The sequence below is a fragment of the Sphaerodactylus townsendi genome, linkage group LG10 (genome assembly GCF_021028975.2).
Source record: "Sphaerodactylus townsendi isolate TG3544 linkage group LG10, MPM_Stown_v2.3, whole genome shotgun sequence".
Taxonomy (NCBI): Eukaryota; Metazoa; Chordata; class Lepidosauria; order Squamata; family Sphaerodactylidae; genus Sphaerodactylus; species Sphaerodactylus townsendi.
This window is the reverse complement of record NC_059434.1, coordinates 30,707,173-30,724,979: the sequence shown is the minus strand read 5'-3', so window position 1 is coordinate 30,724,979 and position 17,807 is coordinate 30,707,173. Positions and strand designations below refer to the sequence as shown.

General features: G+C 41.6%; 1 protein-coding gene across 3 annotated transcripts in view; it reads left to right on the top strand.

Moving 5' to 3' along the window:
- SNX25 (sorting nexin 25) overlaps positions 1 to 16,773 on the top strand; it is a 47,781-nt gene extending 31,008 nt beyond the window's left edge. Inside the window, exons 8-19 of one of the 3 annotated variants that reach the window (XM_048509306.1) lie at positions 1,850 to 1,981; positions 2,730 to 3,005; positions 3,508 to 3,663; positions 5,254 to 5,385; positions 5,476 to 5,616; positions 6,431 to 6,544; positions 7,408 to 7,572; positions 9,232 to 9,349; positions 11,616 to 11,682; positions 12,989 to 13,170; positions 14,659 to 14,759; positions 16,180 to 16,773. In XM_048509306.1, the coding sequence (XP_048365263.1) occupies positions 1,850 to 1,981; positions 2,730 to 3,005; positions 3,508 to 3,663; positions 5,254 to 5,385; positions 5,476 to 5,616; positions 6,431 to 6,544; positions 7,408 to 7,572; positions 9,232 to 9,349; positions 11,616 to 11,682; positions 12,989 to 13,170; positions 14,659 to 14,759; positions 16,180 to 16,254 (1,659 nt within the window). In that variant the 3' untranslated portion in view covers positions 16,255 to 16,773. Of the gene's footprint in view, positions 1 to 1,849; positions 1,982 to 2,729; positions 3,006 to 3,507; positions 3,664 to 5,253; positions 5,386 to 5,475; positions 5,617 to 6,430; positions 6,545 to 7,407; positions 7,573 to 9,231; positions 9,350 to 11,615; positions 11,683 to 11,712; positions 11,797 to 12,988; positions 13,171 to 14,658; positions 14,760 to 16,179 lie in introns of those variants that run through there. The other 2 variants (XR_007245609.1, XM_048509307.1) reach the window with 2 other exon arrangements.
- Positions 16,774 to 17,807: the final 1,034 nt, after the last annotated feature.

Genomic DNA, 17,807 nt, shown 5'->3' with positions numbered 1-17,807 from the left:
ACTCTCACTTTCTGTTCTTCCCACTCGATCTTTGAGGTTCAGACATCCCTCAAACATGTTCAGCCATTTTCAGCAGTTCTGGTAATTCAGCAGGGAAAGGAGCTCAGTGGTATAGTATCTGCTTGGCCTTCAGAAGATCTCTGGTTCAGTCCCCAGCATCTCCGGTTTAAAAGGCTTATATTGTAGGTGTCATAAAAATCTGTAGATTCCAGAGAGCCACTGCCAGTAAAGCAGCTTCCTGTGTACATGTTTGTCCGAGGGCTATGAGCTGATGTTTATCTTCTAAAAGAGAGCTGAAACAAGGTGGTGTGCATCATTAACACTTTCTGCTGAATGTTTCTACCCCCTTTCCCCCATTAGCGATTGGGAGAGGAATGAGATGAAAGTGTTTGCATGGTAGGAGCAACCCAATACAGAGTATATGGGGATGCCTCTCCCACCATCATTCTCTATGTAAGGCTTTCAGGGGGTAACGGCACTGGGGCCCCCAAGTGCATTGTTTGCACTACTAAGCATCTACAGTGCTTTTTCCTACTAATGGTAACATCAAGAGGCAGGGGGATCTAGTTGATTATGTGACATTGCTATTACTAAGAAGGCTGTTATTAAAGCAGAAAGAGGGACACTTGGAAGCTGGAACTGATGAATGAGCAGACAAACTGAAGCAGCATAGCTCCGTTCCCTGTCTGTCCATCTTCCACTCTCCACATTTCACTTCAGCTTGTCTGTTATTTGCCAGATCCTGTTACTTGTCAGTAATGACTTCCATTCTGTGGAATAAGAGGTGTTGAAAGGTTCATTTATTTGCTAGGGTTTTTAAATGGCATTTGAGCTGGAGGCATTTTCTTTGAGGAAGGGATACCAGTGAAGTGTGGTTTTTATTATGGGTGGTTTTGGTGTAGACTTGTGAGGTCCCTTGAGCCACAGTGGAAAAGCGGAGATACATATTTTAATAGTTGCTCATTGTCTTTTAATAATATTTTAAACTGAGCTTTTTTGCGTGGTGACCTTTCAAGATCCATTAGGGTGGGATTTTTGTCTGAAAATTGTCATCTTTGAAAATTTGGAAGCTTTAAAAATAATGTACTAACTGTTCTGAAAAGAAAGGGGTAGGCTTTATGGTTGAACCACATAGCTGGTCAGTCTGCAATTTGTAAATGGCTTCTTGAACAGGCCCAGTCCTAAGGAGAAGGCTGTGTATGTGTTATAATTGATTGAACTTGCTACTGCAGCAGGCTTGCTGTTGAAATCATAAATGCCGTCTTAGATAAGATCTAAGATTATGCTAAACCAGGTTGGACATCTGATTTCCTGTCTTTGGTCCTTGTTCAGAGAGCAATTTGTTCCCTGCTTTAAAGAGACAGTGCCTTTTTAACTGCTGGCCAGAATTGCTGCAACTATGGGGAATCTCCAACCTGTGGATTGGTTTTTACTTTGTGAGCCACAAAGTAGGTCTGTAAAAAGGTGGCCTAAAATTTTTCAAATAAATTAATTTGTATCCAGAGTCTTGAACTACATCTGTGTTGATCAACCCTTTCTTGATCTACCTGGTCAACAAAGCTTCCTGCTAATGTTACAAGATTTGATAAATTCACATGATTTGCAGTTCATAGATATCTTCAGGAAGTACTGCAAGGCCTGCTGGTTTGCCAGGGCTCTGTGGGGGGCAGGGGGCATATTTGAGTGACAGGCTTATTTTAAGGAGAGTAGGGGAGAAAGAGACTTGGGAGATACTGTGTTCTGGTTTTAACTGAAAGTGGTTTTTTTAGCTATTATTGTAAGCTGCCTATAAAAATGAATAGCATGGAATTAGAACCGATCAATATAACAGAGTTCTTTTTTCTTCCAGATTCTTCAGTTTGAGGATATTTTGTGTAACCCATCCTATAGAGAGCACTTTCGAATTTATATGGAAAGAATGGATAAGAGAGCCCTGATCAGCCTCTGGGAATCTATAGAATACTTGAAAAATGCTAATAAGGTATTGAATATACCAAAATAATAAAAACTTTGTTATTGGTAGTGTTAGTAAATCTTGTGTAGTGTTAGTAAATCAGTGGTAATTAATATCTTTTTTCATGTGTCTCCAAGGTGGCCTTTGGGTATAACGATTGGTGTTTGGCATATGCTGCCACAGGAGGTGGTGATGGCCACTAACCTGGATAGCTTTAAAAGGGGCTTGACCAGATTTATGGAGGAGAAGTCGATCTAAGGCTACAAATCTTGATCCCCCTTGATCTGAGATTGCAAATGCCTTAGCAGACCAGGTGCTCGGGAGCAGCAGCAGCAGAAGGCCATTGCTTTCACATCCTGCATGTGTGCTCCCAAAGGCACCTGGTGGGCCACTGTGAGTAGCAGAGTCCTGGACTAGATGGATTCTGGTCTGATGCAGCAGGCTGTTTCTTATGTTGTTATGAGAATAAGCCAGTGTACACTTTTATGAACAGTTAAGCCTTTGCTTGAAAGATAACTATTACTGAAAAATGAATGGTTCTGGTAGTTTTTGGTCCTAATGGAGAGAAACACATCTTACTGTGACAGCCACAGATGTGGGCGAAATGTTAGGAGCAACAACTACCAGGCCATGGCTACACAACTCAAAAACCCCACAACAGCTAGAAAATATATTTCTTTCTAGGATCCGTGGGAACCAAAAAAAGGTTTAACTGCAAATTTCTTGAATAAGCAGGATTTTTTCCACCCCTCCCCCCTCTTCTCTTGCTTTTTAGACAGAAATACCTCAGCTTGTGAGTCAAATCTATCAAGATTTCTTTGTGGAAAGCAGAGAAATTCCTGTGGAGAAGTCACTTTACAAAGAGATACAGCAGAGCCTTGTGGGTAACAAAGGCATTGAAGTATTTTATAAAATTCAGACTGATGTCTATGAAACACTAAAGGACAGGTATTACCCCTCATTCATTGTCAGTGATTTATATGAGAGGTTGATCAAGAAAGAAGAGGAGAGGAGTTCTGTCCAGATAACATCTGATGAGAAAGATGAAGGGGTGAGTTATGCCTGTGGATGTGTGACTTTTTTTTGGAGAGCTCATCTTGGTAGACGCTAGTGTTTTTTCATAGCATGCTGTCAAGCATATACATTCTAAGGTTGGGGATTCACCTCTCTCCTACCCCCCCTCCCCCCAGCTCATTTTGCTTTTGATCTTTTGAAGACTGCTGATTTTTTGGGCAAATACCACAATGTGCTCGCTTTTTTCAAGCTTAATACTGCATTTGGGATTTGACGCCTCCCTTCCTTTTTCCTAACCTTCTCTCCTACCACAGACAGTGGGTAGTGTGGGCCAAACTTAAGGCAGTAGCAGTGACTGACTATTCTGATCACAGAATATCTATGGAAAACTATCTTAACCTCTGCCACTACTAAGCTTGTTTGTCTTGGTTGATCTTTATCTTGCTTTAGACCATATGCAACAAACCAGGCAAACCTAGTCACCTGTTTAGACATGCGAACGGTATGTACTCAATTAGTAATCAATTCTCCTATTCTAGAGTCAGATTTGCGATGAAGTTCTTGATGAAGGCAGCTCAGGAATTAATGAGCAGGCAAGTTACGCAATGAATAAGCTACGCCAGCTAAATGACAAACTTGAATATAAAAGACAAGCTTTGAATTCTCTTTGCAGTTCACCAAAACCTGACAGAAAGGTAGGTGGCTTTATTATTGTTTATACCACTTTCATTAAGAGTTTGGGCTGCACGGCCATCATGTATGTTTGCTCAAGAGAGCTCCCACTGCTAAAGTGAAACTGGAAGGCATCATTGGTGTCCGTTCTGCTTATTGCCTGCAGGTATTTTTTTGAAAGGCTGGTACCTATTCCTGGGTAGTTCTGATGAGAACTGAGCCCAGAGGGTGAGGTGGAAAAGAGACGGGGATTAACTCCCCTCAGCCAGGCACACTCTAGTTTTGTTTCAAAACAAAGCCCTCCTTTCCCTATGAACATCCTAGGAAAGGAAGAAAAATTCACGTTCACAACAATATTGTCACATCTTACTTTACTTGCTCTGAAAGCTAAAATTGTAGTTGCCTGTCTGCCTAAAATTTGACAGGGAGGATCCATTGGAAGAGGGGCACGGAACCTGAGGGATTGATCCTAATTAGCTGAGAACCACATACACAAAAAAGAGTTCTGGCTGAAAAAATGTTTAGTTGTGAAACCAATGAACACAAAGAATAGAACTAAGAATTCAAATATGGGTAATGATAAAAAGAATAGAATGATGTATGAAGAAAATGACTTGATGTGTGTTTCTGTACACACACCTTCAGGAATATTTTTCCCACAAATCAAGCTGGCATTGGCAGCACTTCAGAGTGGCATGTTAACAGGGACTGACCTGTTAGAGCTGGAGTATGTGACAAAAAAAGCTCTGTTCTTTTCTTTGGCCCTTTCTTTGGTCATTAACTTTGGTCATTCTCCCCATGTTGCTTGTTTGCTCTTGCTGCTGACATTATTCGGCCCTTAGTCAAATACCATCAGTTTGGGTGTCCCTTGGACCTTTAAATGCAATTTGGGTTCAGTCCACACATTACAGGATTGCAAAAGCACTTTCTGTCACAATTCATCAGCTGTGGCTAATTTTGGCTCCCCAGGGTAATGTGTATGTCTGATGTATCCATCTGGAGATGAGCATTTACTGTCTGGCCAAATTACACTTCCATATGTACATGTGAAATGTTTTGAGATGTTTTAAAATGTTGTGCGGAAATGGCCGATGTGTTCTGAACTCTCTATATATATATAGTTAGCCAGCCAGACTGCCTTCCTTTCATTCTTGACATTTAAGTGGCTGTCCAGTCTCGGTATTTCTGTTGGTTAAAATGCCAACACAATTATTGCTTGAAAATGCTTCAAATCATTCACCATGATAAAAGCTCACCACATCCTTTATAAACATTTGGGTAGTGATCTCCCCGCCCCCTCCTTTCATGAAATGGCATTAAATTACATTAGATGGTTCTCCTGTCGTTATATTTCAAGATCTGTGCTTTTCATTTTTAAATTATACTTGACCTTTCAAGCAAAGTGGCTACCAAACCAAATCAGACTCTTTAGATGGAAAAGTTTTGAAAGCCTGCACTAAATTCTTCCCCCTCCCCAATAATATTTCTTCTTCCTTACCTCTCTCTCTCTATTTTCATCTCCCATTGCCTCCCCAACAGCATTGCCAGAGTGGAATACTTGTTATATATATTTTTAAACGTTGTGGAATAATGGCTGCTTGTTGCCTTGTCAGATTGTTTCTAAACTGAAGGATGAAATCACATTGATGGAGAGAGAACACAGTGACCTTCAGTTGCACCTTGAAAGAACAGATAGGTGGTGTGAAAATTTTGGCATGTGGAGAGCCTCCATAATCTCTAGCGAGGTATAGCTTTTTCTTGTCCTAGAAGTGATTTCCGGAAGAAGGAATGGAAGGTTCCCTTTTAATATAACACAACCATTCCTTTCCTCCTAGGTCATAGAAGAAAATGGTGAGCAAGTGCCCTGTTATTCCGTCATGGTGGGTTTGCAAGAGATTGGCCATGCTGGCGTTAAAGAATGGATGGTCCACCGGAAGCTCATTGAATTTCAAAGCCTGCATCGGAAACTCAGTGAGGTACAGAGAAACGCTTGAGGGCGTTGTTTCTTCTAAACTTAAGCATAGGTAATGTTCCATATAGAACCAGGTGGAGCTGCACTTGCACGCTGTCTGGAAAACTCAGTCAGTCTTTTGACTGACACAAAGTGGCAGAATTGTGACACCTATTTCCTAGCAGCTGTATAAGTTACCTTTACTTTTCCACACTCAGTTTAGCATTCTGATTTTCATAGTCCTAAATGGTCTGGGTCCGGTGTATCAAGGGGAATATCATATCCCATGTGATTTCATCACTGCCCCATGCGTGCTTTAAGATCTGCGGGTGAGGCTTTCCTTTGGATCCCATCTTTTTTTGTATGCAACAGATCTTTTCAGAACTGTGGAATGCATACTTTCAAGGACAGCCATCTAGTCCCACCTATTTCCTCCTTTTTCAGAAGCTAGCAAAAACATTACTTCAGGCTTTTGAGAAGGAGGGCTTTTCTGAATGGATCCTGTTTTGAGATCTGGGGTTGTTACTGCTGTTTATTTTCTTGGTTTTTGTTGCTAGTTTTCACTGATTATATTTTTTTTATTATGTTTATACAGTAAGCCACACAGGGAGTTAAAAGTTGCAGTTGGTGTTTCTAAGAACTTTGGGGGTGGGTGGGGGGCAAGTTGATGGGAAGGAATCTTGGTAGCCATGGGGGAAAGTCATTGAAGGAAAATCTGAAAGTTCTAATCTTTCAAGTATGAAGTTTGTTTTTGGGGGGTTAACTCTTTGTCATGTTCAATACGTGAACTAAAATTGAAGTACAATTGAGGTCTGGGTTTTTTTCCCCTCTCCTTTCAGTGTTTCCCATCACTAAAGAAAGCTCAGTTGCCTTCACTCAGCAAACTGCCCTTTAAATCTGTAGACCAGAAATTCCTGGAGAAGTCCAAGAACCAGTTAAATAACTTCTTACAAGTAAGAAATCAGAAAGTTCATTAAGACGGTGGTATGTTTGTTTTTTTAAAAAAATGTCATGCTGTGTGTGTGTTCTGATCTTTCAAGTATGAAATCCAGTTTCTTAGTTTAAGATTTGCTGTTCTCTCAGCTATACACAGACCTCTTCATACTTTCCTTTTAGGAGTACATTTGTTGGATATTTGCAGTATTCATTGAAATAAGCAATGTGAATTTGCCAAACCGATAATTGTTTACACTCATCGGGAAACCAGAATTGTCTGACCTCATTTTGCCCTGTGTAATAGATCAAAGAGAACGGTTCCACCCCTGAATTACGCCCATAAAATTTGGAATGGAAGCAACACAGGAAGTTCAGACCACCACTAGCTGTTCTATCAGAGCCTAAAAATATCTCTTTAACAGTTTCTAACATCTATCCCACTGTAGAACTGTGTTGTTCAAGTCAAGAGATGATCCTTTAATGCACAGGTGTCAAACTTGCGGCCCTCCAGATGTTATGGGCTATAGTTCCCAACATCCCCTGCCAGCATGATGCTGGCAGGGGATGATGGGAACTGTAGTCCATAACATCTGGAGGGCCACAAGTTTGACACCTATGCTTTAATGCCATGGCTTTCAGTTAACACACATGCTAGCATTGTTCTTAGGAGCACCCCAATATATTTTTTTTCAGTTTCAGAAGCTGTTGGTGACTCAAACTTTTCAGATCTGCTGATGCTGGTAATGCTGCTTTGAACCCTAGTTTTTCTCTGCATTATTAAGGCCTTGATCAGCTGTACCGGATGATTGGTTGTTCCTTCTTAAAGAAAATAAGTTACATGTGATTGCTGTGTTTTGAATATTTTTTTTTCTTCCCACAGAAATTGCTTTCTGATGAAAGGCTTTGTCAGAGTGAAGCACTTTATGCCTTTTTGAGCCCTTCCCCTGAACACCTCAAAGTTATTGACATACAGGGAAAGAAATCTTCGTTTTCAATCGCTTCTTTTTTGGAGAGGCTTCCTGGGGATTTCTTTTCTCATCAGGAGGTGAGGGAGAGGGGGAGAAGGGTGCTTTTAGTAGATTAAATGAACCTGTCTGAAATAATTGGGAAGTTCCTGAATGCCATCTTGGATGAACTGTTTGCTTGGATGAACTGTGAACAATTTGAGTTAATAATGGGATGTTCAAGTATTTTCTTCTGTGCCTTTGTATTTCATTGCTATTACATGATTTGGACTGGCAGTGTTCTCTCTACCAGTCCCATGGAAGTAAGGCTTCATTTACACTGGGAAGAAAATAAAGCTGCACTAACAACAACACTGCACTAGTGAGTAGGAGAGAAAAGGGGGAACACGGTGCAAGGGAGAACAGTTTAATTGACCGTTTAGATCCAAGTTTCGTCAGGGGATCTCAATTAGAAACTTCTCTAATTCAGGTTGGAAGTTAGAGAAGATTCTAATGAAGATGCTCCGGGGAACCTCATCGCAGAACCCCATGGGATCTGAAAGATCAAATAAACTGCTCTCCCTTGCACCTTGTTTCCTCTTTTTTTACTCCCCTGGTCCTTGTGCAAAAGAAATTCTCAGTTTTAGGGAAGGTATATACCTGCTGTATCATTCCCAGCTGAAGAATGTAATGCCAAACAAGACTGGTAAAGATGCCAGAAGGATGCTCAGCAGAGCTGCTGTCAGAATAAATAAACCACTGAACTGATAATAGAACATGGTTCTCTGTTGTATTCTCCTGCTGTGGCTGTGCTTTCTCATTTTCCAGCAAGAAAGCAGGAGGTACGATGGTGTAACCAAGAATGAAAATTGGGTGTCAGCATGCAGTGAGTAGAAGGGGGAAGTATGGAATGTGGTGAGTGGGGGAGATCTGGATGGCTACAAAATAGGTACACACTTATGCACGCACGCACGCACGCACATCCAATATAGAAGAAGAGTTGGATTTATATCCCCCCTTTCTCTCCTGCAAGGAGACTTGAAGGGGCTGACAAACTTTTTTCCCTTCCCCCCTCACAACAAACACCCTGTGAGGTAAGTGGGGCTGAGAGAGCTCCAAAGAACTGTGACTAGCCCAAGGTCACTCAGCTGGCATGTGTGGGAGTGCACAGGCTAATCTGAATTCCCCAGATAAGCCTCCACAGCTCAAACGGAAGAGCGGGGAATCAAACGCGGTTCCTCCAGATTAGAATGCACCTGCTCTTAACCACTACGCCACTGCTGCTCCTATGCCACTGCTGATGTATATATCAGCATATTTTTTTATATACGTATGTGTGTGTTATACACACACACAAACATGCACACACACACACACACACACACTGAGGTAGAAGCCAGAAATGTGTTACTACTAACAGCTTGAAGCTTCAGCCCTAGAAATAACAGCCGAGAAGGCTTTATGAATGGCAGTACCATTATTTGCCAAATATATAAACTCTCCTGCTTTAGAATTTTGATTGACACAGTTCCCTTCCCATCAATCTGCAGCATTAAGGGCTAAGTTAGAGGATGTGGGGGGGGGGGGAGGGGGAGGAGGAGGGAGGAAGAATTCTTAGGACAGTTTCTGCTTTTGCAGTTGTCCCAGGAGATGTAAATTGTGCCAGGTCAGCTTGGCCCTCTCAGCTTGCTGTCTTCGCAGAAGTGGCAACCGTAACCTCTGACAAAGATTTCAGTCCTGTCTTTGTATCCGCTGCCCAGGAGGAAACGGAAGATGATGATGATCTCTCAGATGACGGAGATGATGTGGATGGGAAAAGGGACGCCCTCGCTGAGCCTTGCTTTATGCTCATTGGGGAAATTTTTGAGCTGCGAGGAAGTAAGTAATAAACTCTTTGCTCATGTGCAGGTGTTCTCAGTGTTTTAGTGCACAGAGTTGTTCTTCTGCTTGAGGTCTGACTCACAGGTCCAAGGAGTAATATTTTTTATCTATGTGAGCATTCTGTGTGCATCTTTTTTGCATTCAAAATGCATTTACCACGTGGGCTACCCTGTTTGTACGTAACTTTAGCATGCTTGTGACTCCGACATGCAGTGGAAATGTTTGCAAGGTATGCACTTGATCCATGATCTGCATCACACACGAGTTGTGCCTTAGGGTTTCATTACGAACCCTATATTAACATGGTTTTTGGCACTTTAAGAATACTGCACTGTAATTTGTACCCTGGCCTGGATGGTCCAGGCTAGCCTGATCTTGTCTGGTCTTAGAAGCTAAGCAGGGTTGGCCCTGGTTAGTGTTTGGATGGGATCCAAGGAATGCTAAGGTCGTGATGCAGAGGATCGTGATGCAGAGGCAGGCAATGGCAAACCACCTCTGAATGTCTCTTGACAGAAAACTCCAGCAGGGGTCGCCATAAGTCAGCTGTGACTTGAGGGCATGTACAAAATATGTGAAGAGCACTATAAACAAATTGATTACAATATTTCAGTATGTTGCTAAAATAATCAAATTGGGTGAAAATGTTAAATTAAGGATGGAAGATGGAATGCTGGAAGAGAAAATCCTACAATTGGCACTCAATTTATTGGGTTTTTTAAAAAAGAAACAGAAATATAGTAGGCAGTTGCAGCTTCCCAGCTTTCTCCTAGTATCTGAATCTTAAAAGAGATAAGAACACAGGGAGAAAAGCTATAGGCGTGTGCTTCCTTTGCTCCAAAGCTTCTTCAACCCTAGTGATGATTGTGGTCAAACTCCAGTGTAATGAATCTAAGGAGGGGCTCCATATTTTGGAGATGTAGTTTCAGAACTTCAGAAGTCCTTCTTGTCCATCTTTTCTCTGCCTTGGAACTTCCAAAAGTAGAGGAGGAGGAGTTCTGGTTGGGGTAGTAGTCACCTCACTACAGAATGAAGTGTGGGACTTTCAACGGCTGGTTTTTGTGCCATGCATTTGAGAAGTAAATGGAAGACATCAAGACTTTGAGAAATGATCCAAATAGTTGGACCAATTGGCTTAGGTCCTTTGCTGGAAAGAGGAGACCCTGAAGGGTGCATTCAGCACTCATTCCCTTCCACTGGTGAAGAAATGGGGTTACTGTTTTTGCTACCTACATGTTTCCTTGAGTCCTGGAGTCACTATTTGGGGGGCTGCAGGAGGGGAGAGTCACTAAAGTTCCATGCGACTTTTGGAGTTCTACTTTCTGTGCAATCACCTTTGTTACCTAAACAAATCTGTTCAAGGAAATATTAAGACCACAGAACGGAAGTGGTTGTTAACTCGCTTCCTTAAGGAAGCTCATAGTGGCGTAGAATGTTGTTTCATAAAGTTCTTACATATGCTCTTCTTTTTTAAAAAAAGAACGTATCGTCATAAGTTAATGTTGTCTGGGTATACTGCCATGCCCTTATGTGTCTTGTCTTGAGCTGAAATTATTAGGCCATGTTTTAATAAATGGTCCACATTTTCTTGAGCAATTTCAAAGCAAAAGGTTCAGTTCTTCCTAGAGAACAGTCACCCTCAGTGTGATATAGTGGTTCAGAGCAGTGGACTCTAATCTGGAGAACTGGGTTTGATTCCCCACTCCTCCACACGAGCAGCGGGGTCTTATCTGGTGAGCCGGATTTGTTTCCCTACTCCTGCATTCCTGCCGGGTGACCTTGGGCTAGTCACAGTTCTCTTGGAATTCTCTCAGCCCCACCTACCTCACAAGGTGTCTGTTGTGGGGAGATGGGAAGGAGTTTGTAAGTAGCTTTGAGACTCCTTACAGTTGAGAAAAGCAAAGTATAAATCCGAATATTTCTTTTCTTCTTCTCGCTCAAAGGAATATGTTTTTAGTTATGTGTCTTACTTAAGTTTTATGATTTTATTTTCAAGACCTTGGTCTAAGAACAGAGGCAGTTAAAGACAGAAAAAAGTTGTCCTTTATTTACATGAAAACTCTGGGGAAGAAATCTTCCTTGTGAAGTCTAACCTCCTTCATGAAACTGCTACTGAACTGTAGAAGTCACATGATCACCAGTGCAAATAGAGAAGAACCCCCTGTGGGGCAGAAAGTAAAAATGAGCTCCTTTTTAACAATATGCCCCACACCTTCATGCTTGGACTACACTGTTATGCACTACTGTTTTGTTTGTTTCATTTTAGTGTTTAAGTGGGTCAGGAAGACACTAATTGCACTAGTTCAAGTTACTTTTGGAAGAACTATCAACAAGTGAGTGAATTACATTTTCTTTACTTCTAGAATTGCTGCTCTGTAAATAAGCTGCTTGATGCAAGGACACTTGAAAACCAGAGTGCTGTGTGTAGTTGATTGATTTAGGAACAAGTTAAGTATCTCTGTCATTCCTGTTGTACCAATAAAAAGTCACAGTTTCACCTGCTTTAAGTCAAAATTCAAGTAGTTCTCTGGGCCCTATATGTCAGCCACCCCTACGATTAGGATTTTGTGTTATGAATTAATAACTTCAAGTCCTGTGTCAAGGTAGCCCGAACTTGGCTCCAAGAAAAACTTGATTCTGTATAAATTCCAATAGTTTGCATAATTCTGTTTTTGCTTGTCAGGGTGTGTGTGTGTGGGGTGTGTGTGTGTGTGTGGAATTATGCAGGACATCCTCATAGATTTCTGAGAAGTCTTCAGCCATTTCAAATCTTTAGTCAGAGCCTTGAGATCTAGAAGCTTGCATATGCAGACTTCCATATTCAGCAAATGAAAACTGAGACATTAGGATGCAGGAATGGCTCAGTACCCGAGTACTTGTGCATGTTAATTGCACTGATCATGTTATGCAATTGAAAACCACTAGAGGGGCCACAAGAGCAGACGATTAACGTTTGCATCCACACCAGGATATGAGGCTGTTCCTGCTGGCATTCTGTAACTGGTGGAACCTTCAGAATGAACAAACCTGTTTAGAATGTATGAATGTATCTGTTCTTTCAATTACTGTCACGCCAGAAACTGAGAGGATAAAAAGAAGGGTGGGATTTTTGTTGTTGTTAATACTCCCAACAGGTTGTTAATACAGCTATGCTTTATCTAGTAAGTTAGCTTGGGAGCAGTCAACCCAACAAGACAAGAACTCTGGTGCCTTCAATGCAATGTGCAGTAGAGGTGCACACGGAATGGATTTTCCTTTTGTTTTGGTCAGATGGACTCTCAGCATTGTGCAAGAACAATGAGGGCCAAAAAGGGAGGCCTCAAAGAAGGGAAGGTGAAGACCATCTCCCCCTCCTGCAAAAATGCCAGTTTTGGGCAGCTGCTGCTGTTGCTTTTGTTGTTCGGAAGTGGATCAAAGTATGCCAGAGCTGGTGATGAAACTGATGAAGCTTTGTCCTATATTTTTGCTTACAAAGGCTCATAAAAACCCTAACTATGGCTCCATAGGTAAATGTAATGGCATGAGGATACTAATTGTATTGTCTGAAAAGCCAGTGTGAAGGAGAGTGTTGAAAGTATGTCAGTCTGGGGTAGCATTTATGGGTCACTCATTCTTCTTAACATTCTTCTTCTTTTTAAGGCAAATTCGTGACACTGTAAATTGGATCTTCAGTGAACCGATGCTTATATACTACATTAATATATTCCGGGATACTTTTTGGCCAAATGGGAAGTTGGCATCTAGCACAAAACCCAGAAGTGAAGAGCAAGGCCAGGAGACAAAAGAGAAAGCACAGCAAAAATTACTTGAAAACATTCCAGGTGAGCGTATGACTGACAGGAAATGTAGTTAGTCAGAGGACAATAAAAGACACTTACCTGTGGCAGAGGAATATACAGTCCTAACGTCTTTTTCGGAGACAGACTATGTATATTTTAAAAGTGAATAGAATAAATAGAAGGGAGGAGGCAAGAAAGGTTAGAGGACACCCCATGTAACAATGCTGTCAAATCACCAAAACACATTTTGAATATATCAGAAAAGAATTTGTTTTGACAAAGTATGGTGTATCAGTATTAAGTGAAGCTGAGAGGATCATTCTGTCTGGTCTAGTGAAGTGACACCTGAGCAAGGGTTGGAAACTCAGGATCTTGGTTGCAGGCCTAATGTGGTCGATTCCCCACTGAGGATTAGATGCGTGCTCGTCACACAAAATATCCAGGTTTCCAGCAGAACTCCCCACGGCACCAGCGCCGAACATGCTTTCATCCTGTTTCTGGTGCCCCTCCCCCAGCATGTGTTATTTTAGACCCTGGAAGAAAGTGGACCTTTTCAAAAAATGTGTGGGCAATCTGGAGCGGTGGGGAAGTTGTGGAGGTGAATCCAGATTCGTTTTTCCCGCCGCTGATAGTGACATGGAGCCTCCCATCCAATGAGAACACACAGTCTTTTTTTTTTAATTTCGCGGACTGGAGATCCACGTGGATACGAAGCAACATGTGGCCGGCTTTGACTGATGGACTGAGTAGAAGGCAATACAAAGCAGTGCTTCAAGTCTTATCCACGTGGATCCGACTACATGGAGGTGTGCGGAAACAGGGCTTTGCTTTAATCGCCCGTTTCTTCATCTTCGTGTAGAGTCGTCTGTGCATGCTCGCGCAGACGTGGATCCGGAGGTTAAAAATAAAAAAAAATCCCGCCCCAACACAACACAGCAGCCAATCAGGATAGCCCCTGAGCGGATCACGTGTTCAATCTGCCTCAGTGGGGAATCCTTCGTTGCTGCTGTGTTTCTGGGAACAAGGATCGTTTGTGGGGCAGAAGCTGCAGTGGGGACGCTGAAACCATCCTCAAAAGGTCCCAGTTTTTCCCAAACACGTTAGTATCTACATTCATTTTTCCAGTGGGGAATCGACCTAATGTTCAGCCACATTGCTGCCATGCATTCTAGAGAGAAGATCATCCATGGAATGATGTACTTCAAACTAAGGACAAATGAGCTTTGATGGTAGCACAGCTGTATCTTTAGAAAGCAGGAGTCAGAGCAAAAGGGAAGCAGAGCCTTTCTCCTAGCTGCTCTTTCTTTTGATGTCTGAGGCTAGCTCCAAGAAAAAGGACTTTGGATGATAGACTTGGGAGAGTTAAGGGTTCAGTTCTCCTCACCCATGTACCCCATAAACAGAAACCATCTATTTTTATAGGTGGCAGCTTTAAGCATGGGAGATCTGTCACCGCATCTAGTTTGGCCTTTAGATACATAGCAGGTGTTAGTGGTATTCTCCAAACGAGATTAAAAATGTTTCTTTCAGACACTCTGCAGAGTCTTGTTGGACAGCAAAATGCTCGACATGGTGTAATCAAAGTATTCAATGCACTTCAAGAAACCAAGGCCAATAAGCATCTTCTCTATGTGAGTTATTACTTATGCCATTTTGAGCCTCTGAGGTTTTACTAGCTACTTAAATGTAGGTTTTTGCTTCCAGGCGTGACACTCTACCTCCCAGAACTCATAATTTGTCCGTAGCATTATCGGTCATTTTGTTCTCTATATTTTTAAAATGAATTATCAAGATGCAGAAGAAGAGTTTGGATTTATACCCCGCCTTTGTCTCCTGTAAGGAGACTCAAGGTGGCTTAGAAACTCCTTTCTCTTCCTCTCCCCACAACAGACACCTTGTGAGGCAGGTGGGGCTGAGAGAGTTCTGAGAGAACTGTGACTAGCCCAAGGTCACCCTGCAGGAACGTAGGAGTGCACGAGCAAATCTTGTTCACCAGATAAGACTTTGCTGCTCATATGGAGGAGCGGGGAATCAAACCCAGTTCTCCAGATTAGAGTCCACCTTCTCTTACCCACCACACCATGCTGGCTCTCAGCATTTTAGCGTAGGGATGGGCAAAATTGAAAATAAAACTATTTGCTCATGCCCCAGATGAGTTGATCCACATTCCAGGAGAATTTGCCAGATACTATTCATTCTTCATCTGTTAAGAGCCTGCAAAGACGTGGGGTGGCTGCGTCCTTCCCTGGTACTGTGGCTTTGAGTTCTCTGCTGTGTATGCCCCCCCCCCCCACCCCAAATTAGCATTACTTCAATTTACAGTCTTTTACTGAGATTGAAGTTCAGACCGAGGTTTCAAAATTGAAAGAGCTGATGATAGGAAAACAACTGCAATCTATGTATATAGTGCTAGTAAGCAGCTGTTTTCCATGAAAAGCCACTTCAGGGAAGGTGGGAAGGTAATCGTGAGTCAGGGCTTCTCTCGAAATATGAACTGCCAGCAAGTCCTTTAATCGCAGCATATGTATGCCTCTTGTGTCCAGATTTGTAATTTTGTGTGTGTGTGGGGCGGGGGGTGGATTGTATGGGCACACTGAATGGGCACACTTAATGCATGGGCACACTGGGCATTTGCCCGGGACCCCCACGAGCATAGGGGCCCTGTGCTAATCTATGTATGTTGTGACTTTGCTGTCAATAAATAAATACTATACTAAATATAAATATTTGTTATTGGAAAATGCATATTTAGCATGGGTTTTGCTAAAGATAATGAACAATATTGATGTTAATTTTTGTAGTAACAAGTGGACATTGGCATTCGCCTCTGATTTAGCATCACAGTCACCTCTACAACCATATGTGCATGTATGTGTACATATCTCACACACTCCATAATGTGAATGATTGTGTAGGTAGGAGCTGTAGTGTACTGCTTTGTCAGGGGCCCTATAATACTGTTAAGACGGCCCTGATGTAACTATTTCTGTTTTTTGACACTGTAGATTGTAGGGTATCCTTCAAAAATCCTTCTTCTTTTTGTCTTTTCAGGTATTATTGGAATTGCTGCTAATTGAACTGTGTCCTGAGTTAAGAACTCATCCTGAGTTAAGAACTCCAGTTTGATTCTGTTCAAATGAAATACTCAAATGTCTGTGTTTTGTTGTTTTTAATCATAGACATGAAACTTATTTCCCTCTTTTCCACAGAGGGCTGATGGAAGACTGCTGAGGATTTATAGGGTATTTTTCTTTTAGGTTTTACATGAAGTAGGCAAAACTTGAAAAGAACTGGTGACAGTAGTAGGGTAGAACTGCCAGTACTGTGTAGTTTCTGACTTTTATTTAATTTGCTACAGGAGTATAACTCTATTGCAGACTGAAATGTAAATGTTAATGTAAGAACTATAAACTATTCTAAACATATATGAAAGGCATTTTGCTTTAGTGGTATACCAATTGATGTTGTACAGTTAATTTCCTTGCTGAGGACAATGAACATTCTTCTATTTTCTTGTGTTTTGAAGAGCCTTGTTGTGCAATACTTATGTAAAGATATTGTGTAAATTTTATTGTTTTTATTTCTACCAAAGATTTCCCATAGTTTTAAGCCTTTGTAAACAATAAATAACAAAACTGGCCCGCAGCGCTTCATAATTAAGCTCCATTTTGTGGCTTGCAAATGAGGACTGCCTGCTGATTTCAGAGCGGAATTTGCATCAGTGTTTCTGGGCAAGGTACATAACTTCAGTTTCATGTTCTCTTCAAACGCACATTCTGACTGATCTGCCTTCTGCAATGTATAAATGTCTTCTTCTGCTCATGTCCTCTTGATCTCATCCAGCACTGTTTTCTTTAAATGTCCTCCCTTTTAAAGAACTATTGTATTAGTTTTGGATTTTATTCCAGTGGTGCCAGTTCACTGTTTTTAGAAGCAGAGCTACTTCTCCTTAGAGATATGGGGATTTTCCGAAAATCTAATTTTCTGAAATCTAATTGATAACATAGTAGTGTGACAGTATTTTAGGGCTTGTATATATCCAAGGCAAGTCTCCCTTGCTATCACTCACAACAGATAAACACGTTTTCATTCTTTGCTAGAATATGGCTACCTTGACCTGGATGGCCCAGGTTAGTCTGATTTTGTCAGATCTCAGAAGCTGAGCAGGATTGGCCTTGGTTAGTATTTGGATGACCAAATAGTATTTGGAGACCTCCACAGTGTACCAGGGTTGTGACGCGGAGGCAGGTATCACATCTACACCCATATGAAAGGGTGTCACCTGCCCAGCGCCTTGAGAGAATTTTTCCTCCAAAAAAAGAGAGAGAACTCTAACAGACAGTACAGTTCTGACTGAGCAGCTTTCTTTTTTCCTCTTTCCCTCTGTCAGAACAGACTTTTAATAATGTGAAGTGGGTTTTTGAGAGTTTGTATTACTCTTTTAAGTTTTCCCACATTTATCATTATATTACACCGTCTAAATATTCTTTAGCCGCTCACCAAGGGTACTTTTCAGTTAAGCATAGGAGCTGCTGTGAAGAGACACCAAAATAACCTATTTTCTTTCTGACAAACAATAATAAACTGGCACCAGAGGCTTGAAACTTTGAACCATGTAATTTAAAAAGTTTATTTACAGGAACCAAATGAAAGAACTTTGCTGGCAAAGGAATAGTGCA